Genomic DNA, 7,697 nt, shown 5'->3' with positions numbered 1-7,697 from the left:
CAGTCAATATTCCAGCACAGAGAGACACAAATATTCCCCCGAAACAACGACAAGCCAACAAATATACCCCACTTGCGTCACGTGCTCGACACAAATCGAGAAAACCAACACCTCAGATGAGAAGTTATCAGGCAATTGTGTCCCCCAGAGGGGAAACCACTAGCCACGTGTATCAAATATATAAATCACCAGAGCCCACAGTTGTATCCCAAGATAGAGAGTAAATGGAAAGCAGATATAAGGTTTCTCCCTTCAGACAATCAATGAAATGGCCTAACAAAAAGCGAAATTTCAGTAATAAAAACTCCAAGACCTCAGTCGCCAGTTCAAAAGAGAGAGACAGGGGTACCACTCTTATGCTTAGTGCTCCGTCAAACTGGAATTGGCCGGGACAGTGCCGCGCGGATGAGGACTGCGGACGTGTGGCGCACGCGACTGTGCGCGGGTTAAGGTCAGCTGCGGCGCGCTTAGGCGCTGCTGAGGTTGGGCGTGCGCGCAGGCGTACTGGTCGCGCGTGCGGAAGGGTGTAAGACCGCGCGCGGCTGGACTGGGCACGCTGCGGAAACGCGCGATTGAGGTGTGCGGCTGGTAGGTCAAGCGCGTAGGGGACTGGCCGGCACGGCAGGTCGCGCGCGCGCTGGGGCGCTGCTGGGCGCGCGCAGGGGAGAAAACCCGCGCGCACGGCTGGGCTCTGGTCTGCGTCGCACGCTGGGGCGCTGCTGGAGGACGGCTGCGTCCGCTAGGATTGGTCGAGCGTGGCTGAAGAGCTGCGGATCTGGTGGTGGCAGACGGCGTGAGCTGGCGACAAGGGAGAGGTGGCGTGCGGCGGTGGCGCCCAGGTGGACAGCGATGAGGGAGGCAACGGCGTGCGATGGGCGGCGGCGCACAGGTGGATCTCCGGAGGTGGCGGCGGATTGCGTTGACGTCGGTGGCGGCGGACTGTGGCGACGGCGGTGGGCCTCCGGAGCGGCGGCGTGCGGCTATAAAGAAAAGGAAAAGAAGGAGATGAAATGGAAACTAAGACAAGAATGATGGAAATCGCAACGGAGAAACTTAGACTCTGTCCTTGTCAAGAGCAAACAAAGAAGAAAGCAAAGTGGAAAAGTGGGTTCTTGGTCAAAAGCTCTCTTTTTCTTTGACTTTTGTTATCGGAAGGGTTGGAAGGCGTGGGCACGCCTTGGAGGAGATGGTCTTCTGACCATTGCCTCTTAAGGCTACTCAAAAGAATTTTTGTCAATGCGTGGGCACGCCTTGAGACTGCCAGTCTCCCACTTGCTCAGGACACCCGATGCACCCCTTCCAAGGCGTGGGCACGCCTTGGAATTGCTAGTCTTCTGTCCATCACCACAAAAACAATCAAAACTGAAAAATAAAACTGAAAAATCACAGAATAATGAAGAATGATCACAACTAATACTGTAATCCTTGGGTTGCCTCCCAAGCAGCGCATTTCTTTAACGCCTTTGGCTAGACATGGCCTTCAATTGTTTATACCCGACCACTTGGATCATCAAGGAATATAACCTCTACTTGCTCACTATTAAACCCTTCATAATAGGGTTTCAAACAATGACCATTGACCACGAACTTCTTCTCTGTCTTCATACATTGGATTTCCACTGCACCATAATGAAAAATATTAGAAATAACAAATAGACCAATCCAGCGTGAACGCAACTTACCTGGAAAGAGCTTGAGTCTCGAGTGATAGAGTAGAACTTTCTGCTCAACGACAAATGACTTTCTTGAGACTTGTTGGTCATGAAAAATTTTACTCTTCTTTTTATAAATTGCGGCGTTCTCATAGGTTTCATTCCTTAGCTCCTACAACTCTTGTAGTTGGAGCTTACGATATCCTCCGGCCTCCATGAGATCCACGTTACACTGTTTAAACGCCCAAAATGCTCAGTGTTCAAATTCCACCGGGAGGTGGCAGGGTTTCCGAAAGACTAACCTATAAGGAGACATTCCAATCGGAGTTTTATAGGCGGTGCGGTAGGCCCAGAGAGCATCTTCCAGCTTCAAACTCCAGTCTTTCCTATCAGGCCGCACCATCTTCTCCAAGATGGACTTAACTTCCCTATTCGACAATTCGGCCTGATCATTCGTCTGTGGATGATATGGAGTGGACACTTTATGAAGCACACCATACTTACGAAACAAAGCAGTGATTGTCTTATTGCAAAAATAGGTGCCCCTGTCACTGACTATGGCTCTTGGCATTCCAAAACGGACAAATATGTTAGATTTTATAAATTCTGCAACCACTCTCGAATCATTAGTCCGGGTGGCCTTTGCCTCCACCTATTTGGAAACATAATCAACAGCAAGTATAATATATAAGAAACCAAAGGATGAGGGAAAAGGACCCATGAAATCTATACCCCAGACATCAAAAATCTCAACAAATAATATGGGAGTTTGACTCATTTGGTCTCTATGAGAGATATTCCCCACCCTTTGACACTTATCACAAAATTTACAGAACAAATATACATCCTTAAAAAGAGTAGGCCAATAAAAACCACTTTCTAACACCTTACGAGCCGTCCTCTTGGGACCAAAATGTCCTCCACATGCAAATGAATGACAGAAAGTCAAAATAGAATGAAACTCGCCGGTACTTACACACCTTCTAAGTACTTGATCTGAGCATTGCCTCCACAGGTAGGGGTCATCCCAAATATAGTGTTTGGCATCACTCTTCAGCTTATCCCTCTTAGCCTTTGGCCAACCTGCAGGCAATTGATTCGTTACCAAAAAATTGACAATGTCAGCATACCAAGGTACCGACGAATCAATGGCTAATAGTTGCTCCTCAGGGAATGATTCTCTCAGCGGCAGATCCTCTTGATTTGTGATCAACCGGCTCAAATGATCAGCCACCAAATTTTTGACTCCGCTCTTATCCTTGATCTCTAAATCGAACTCCTGCAGGAGCAGGATCCATCTAATGAGCCGCGGTTTGGCATCCTTCTTCGCTAACAGGTACCTCAAAACTGCATGATCAGAGAAAATAATTACTTTTGCACCCAATAAATATGACCTAAATTTTTCTAGTGCAAAAATAGAGGCCAATAATTCTTTTTCCGTCGTGGAGTAATTAAGTTGGGCTCCACTCAATGCTCTCGATGCGTAGTAGATCGCGTGCGGCGCTTTTCCAATTCTTTGGCCCAATACGGCCCTTACGGCATAATCACTAGCATCACACATGATTTCAAATGGTAGGTTCCAATCTGGTGGTTGAATGATGGGTGACGACGTCAAGGAGTCCTTTAATTTATCAAAAGCTACCTTGTATTCGCTAGTGGAGTCAAAGGGTACGTCCTTCTGTAGTAACTTGAACAGGGTGCTCCTATCTTTGAAAAGTCTTTGATAAACCTCCTGTAAAATCCTGCATAACCTAAAAAAAAACGTACTTCCCGTACACATACGGGGTATGGTAGAGCAGAGATAAGATCTATTTTAGCTTTGTCTACCTCTATTCCCTTAACCGACACAACATGCCCTAAGACAATACCATGTTCGACCATGAAATGACATTTCTCCCAGTTAAGAACCAAATTCGTTTCTATGCACCTTTTCAAAAATCAGAGATAGATTATCAAGGCATTCCTCAAAACTATTCCCGTATACGCTAAAATCATCCATGAACACTTCAATAATCTTCTCTACATACTCGGAGAAAATGCTTATCATACACCTTTGGAAGGTTGCAGGGGCATTGCAGAGACCGAAAGGCATCTGACGGTAAGCGAATGTGCCAAATGGGCACGTAAATGTAGTCTTTTTCTGGTCTTCTGGTGCTATCGCAATCTGAAAGTACCCTGAAAAACCATTCAAGAAACAGTAGTAAACACGACCAGCCAACATTTCAATCATTTGGTTAATAAAAGAGAGAGGGAAATGGTCCTTTTTCGTCACAGAATTTAGCTTCCGGTAGTCAATGCACTGATGCCAACCAATAGCTTTCCTAATCGGGACCATATCACCCTCTTGGTTCTCCTCTACGGTTACTCCCGCCTTTTTCGGGACCACCTGGACAGGACTCACCCACAGGCTGTCTAAAATAGCGAAGATGATCCCCACCTCCAAGAGTTTGAGTATCTCCTTCTTCACAACCTCCATCATTAAGGGATTCAGTCTTCGCTGTGCTTGCCTCACCGGCTTTACATCATCCTCGAGTCTTATCCGGTGCATGCACAAGGACGGGTTTATCCCTTTGATATCTGCTATACTCCACCCGATCGCCTCCTTATGTTCCCTAAGGAGTCGCACCAGCCTGTCCTCTTGACTTGGAGATAAATGGGCAGAAATGATCACTGGAAGCGTCTCCCGATCTCCCAGGAATGCGTACTTTATAGATGCTTCGGGAGAGGCTTAAACTCTAACTTGGGCGCCTGCACCACTGAAGGAAGCAGCTTTGTACGAGGTTCCGGCACAAAGAGAGAAGTAAGCTCATACCTTGGAGAAACAGTGGGTAGTGAATGTAAGGCTTCAACAGCATGGAGCAACTCTTCCCTTAAGTCCACATCAAGAGTTACACCCAACTCAAGATGCTTGATTAGAGCCATTTCCAATGCATCTTTGCCATCTAATTCGAAAGTTTTCTGCACAAAAGGCTCAATAACGCTCAAAGCAAAGACTGAGTTAGATTCCTCTGGATACTTCATTGTCTCAAAAATATTAAAGTTCACAGTTTTCCCATCAAATTCCATTGATAAAGTGCTCTCATTCACATCTATTTTGGTCCTGGCAGTACTAAGAAACGGTCTACCTAACAAGATAGGCGATGGATTTAACGACTTTTCATCTCCCATGTCCAGGATATAAAAATCTGCAGGAGAAACTAATTCATTCACCTGAACCAAGACATCCTCAACTATCCCCTCAGGATAGGCATTAGTGCGGTCGGCTAGTTAGATTATGATGGCCGTTTCTTTAAGGGGTCCTAGATTTAGAGACATATAAATGATTTTTGGCATCACATTGATTGACGTCCCTAAATCCAACATGGCCTTCCTGATCGGCGTATTTCTAATCTTACAAGGGATCGTGAACATACCTGGATTCCCACATTTGGGCGGAAGCTTCCTTTGGAGTCTGGCTGATACGTTCTCCCCCACCGCTACTCTTTCATCTCCTCTCAACTTTCTCTTACGAGTGCACAAGTCCTTGAGAAATTTTGCGTATTTCGGCACTTGCTTGATTGCTTCCAACAAAGGAATGTTGATCTCCACTTTTCTGAACACCTCCAGGATCTCTTTCTCCTTCTCCACCTTCTTCGTCTTCTCGAACCTGCATGGCAAAGGAGGTAAGTTAGATTTAATAGGTACAGAGGGAGTGAAAGTTATTTCAGGGTTGTCACGGATGTGTCATTCCTCTTCCATCTCCTTCTCGATTTCATCTTCACTCTTGCTTTTCAAGTTCGTGGCTTTGGGTCCTTCCACTTCTCTACCACTCCTCAGTGTCATGGCATTTACATTTTTGGGGTTTGCTTCAGGCTGCGAAGGCAATTTCCCATAGACATGGGACTCCAGGCGATTAATGGCAGTTGCCATTTGGCTCATTCGAATCTCCATGTCTTTCATGCCCGCTCTAGTGTCTTGTTGAAACTGAGTAGAGCTTGCGACCAAGGACCTAGTCTCTTGCTGGAGTTGAGCAGTGGTCGTGACTAAGGTTCTAGTCTCTTGCTGGAGCTGAGGGGTAGTTGTTGCCAAACTCTTGACAATTTTCTCCAAAGAATTTCCTGAGCTAGAGGACGAGGGTTGAGCTTTTAGTTGCCACGGTTGTTGGAATCCTGGTGGACGATTAGAAAATGAATTCTATGGCTTGTTACCAAAACTGAAATTGGGGTGGTCCCTTCAGCCCGGGTTGTACGTATTGGAGTACGGGTCATACTGCCTGCGGGGCGCGGGCACGCCTCCGGCCATGTTTACCTGTTCCACCCCGTCCTCTTGCAAAATGTGGCACGTGTCCGTGCAATGGTCCATACTCGTGCAAATTTCACATACTTTCGCTCGCGACGTGTCTCTCATGGCTAATTGCCTAACAACAGACGTCAACTCTGATAGTTGTTGCTGTATGGATGAGGTCTCTACCTCGTTGACTCTACGGGTAGGGTTGCTCTCACGGAAGCCAAACTGCTGGGAGTTCTCTGTCATGGCTTCGATAAGCTCCCACGCTTCCTTCGGTGTCTTATTTGCCAGTGCTCCCCCACTCGCAGCGTCAATGATACTCCTATCAGCTGATTGGAGTCCTTCATAGAAGTATTGGATTAACAGTTGTTCACTAATTTGATGTTGCGGGCATCTAGTGCACAACTTGTTAAACCTTTTCCAATATTCATACAAGGACTCCCCGGGATACTGTTTAATGCTGCAGATCTCCTTCCTCAAACTCGCAGCCCGGGATGCAGGGAAGAATTTTTCCAAAAACTTCTTTTTTAACTGTGCCAATGTGGTAATACTACCTGCTAGTAGGTAGTACAACCAATCTTTAACTATATCCTTGAGAGAGAACAGAAAGGCTCTCAGTCTAATTTGCTCTTCAGTGACCCCAGGAGGTTTCATACTAGAACAAACCACCTCGAACTCCTTAACGTGTTTGTGGGGTTCTTCACCAGAGAGACCATGGAAAGAAGGTAAGAGGTGAATCAACCCCGACTTCAGTTCGAAAGCAGTATTCTCAGCCAAAGTGGGGAATGTGATGCATAAGGGCTGGTGAGTTAGCTCCGGGGCGGCCAGCTCCCTTAATGTTTGAGTGTTGGCCATGCTTACTTCGTTTTCTACTGACTCGTTTGCAATAAATAAGTGCCCTTCTTTTCGTCTCTTGGTCTCTTGTCTCCGCCTACGCGCTGCCTTCTCAACCTCAGGGTCGTATATCAATTCACCTGTGCGAGAAGAACGGGGCATAAACTAGCAAAAATACCAAGAATAGAATAAGATAAAATAAAAGCTGAATTTGAAAAGAAACAAATAATCCAAACGCCAGCTCCCCGACAACGGCGCCAAAAATTGACAGGTGCCGAACATGTGCAATAATAATTACTAAAAAATCCTAATTACCACAACAATTAATTATAGAACAAATCCAAGTATTGGAGCAGGGATCCTAGGTGTGCAATGGATTACTTGATTCACCTTGTTGCCGAAGAGTTTGCTTGATCCGATATACCAGATTTGTTTATAAAAATATTAATTTTGCATACAATGGCAAGTAGGGTCGGTTTCACAGGGAGCGGGTAGGAAATTATTTCTTTCCAAGTCAATAGAATAAAATTGGGGGATTTTTAATGGGAGGCGAATAAAAAATAAGAATAAAAATAAAGCAAACTAAATTCAAACTAATTCACAAAGCACAAGTTACTAAAAGTAGCAATTAATGAAATTCTACTCAAAGGATCAACTACTCAGGCACGGTCCAATTAAATGATCATCGATGCAAAGATATTTCATCAATTCATCACTAGGCTGGTTATAGTTATCAACAAATTCTGATAACCAGTTCTTCCTTACTTTTTCGACAGACAAGGTACGACCATTGACTGTTCCGCTAACCAGATAACAACCCTAGGTACGACCATAGGAATTTAATTACCCAATTGCATTAAAGTTAGAAGAACCCAACCCTAACTAATAAACACGCTAAGAGGGTTTATTTAAACTAGATCTTACGTTTCCCCAACATAAAGCCAA

The 7,697-nt window shown here is 45.4% G+C and overlaps 1 protein-coding gene and 1 non-coding gene across 2 annotated transcripts; one reads left to right on the top strand and one right to left on the bottom strand.

Moving 5' to 3' along the window:
- Positions 1-5,375: 5,375 nt before the first annotated feature.
- Positions 5,376-6,773, bottom strand: LOC113780589. The gene is made up of 2 exons (XM_027326374.1): positions 5,940-6,773; positions 5,376-5,825 (listed from the first exon to the last, which is right to left on the bottom strand). Exons 1-2 carry the CDS (start codon positions 6,771-6,773, stop codon positions 5,376-5,378), a joined length of 1,284 nt encoding a protein of 427 aa, XP_027182175.1.
- On the top strand, positions 6,295-6,401 carry LOC113781816. Its single transcript, XR_003469720.1, has one exon. It is a non-coding gene; the product is annotated as a small nucleolar RNA R71 (small nucleolar RNA).
- Positions 6,774-7,697: the final 924 nt, after the last annotated feature.

Source organism: Coffea eugenioides, chromosome 8 (genome assembly GCF_003713205.1).
Source record: "Coffea eugenioides isolate CCC68of chromosome 8, Ceug_1.0, whole genome shotgun sequence".
NCBI classification, from domain to species: Eukaryota; Viridiplantae; Streptophyta; class Magnoliopsida; order Gentianales; family Rubiaceae; genus Coffea; species Coffea eugenioides.
This window is presented reverse-complemented; position numbering and strand designations above follow the sequence as displayed.

Excerpts from the sequence above, each read along its gene's own strand:
- LOC113780589 (XM_027326374.1), bottom strand. The coding sequence starts at position 6,773 with ATGGCCAACACTCAAACATTAAGGGAGCTGGCCGCCCCGGAGCTAACT. Across the intron at positions 5,826-5,939 it reads AAGAGGACGGGGTGGAACAG|AATTCATTTTCTAATCGTCC; the intron begins GTAAACATGGCC and ends AACAAGCCATAG.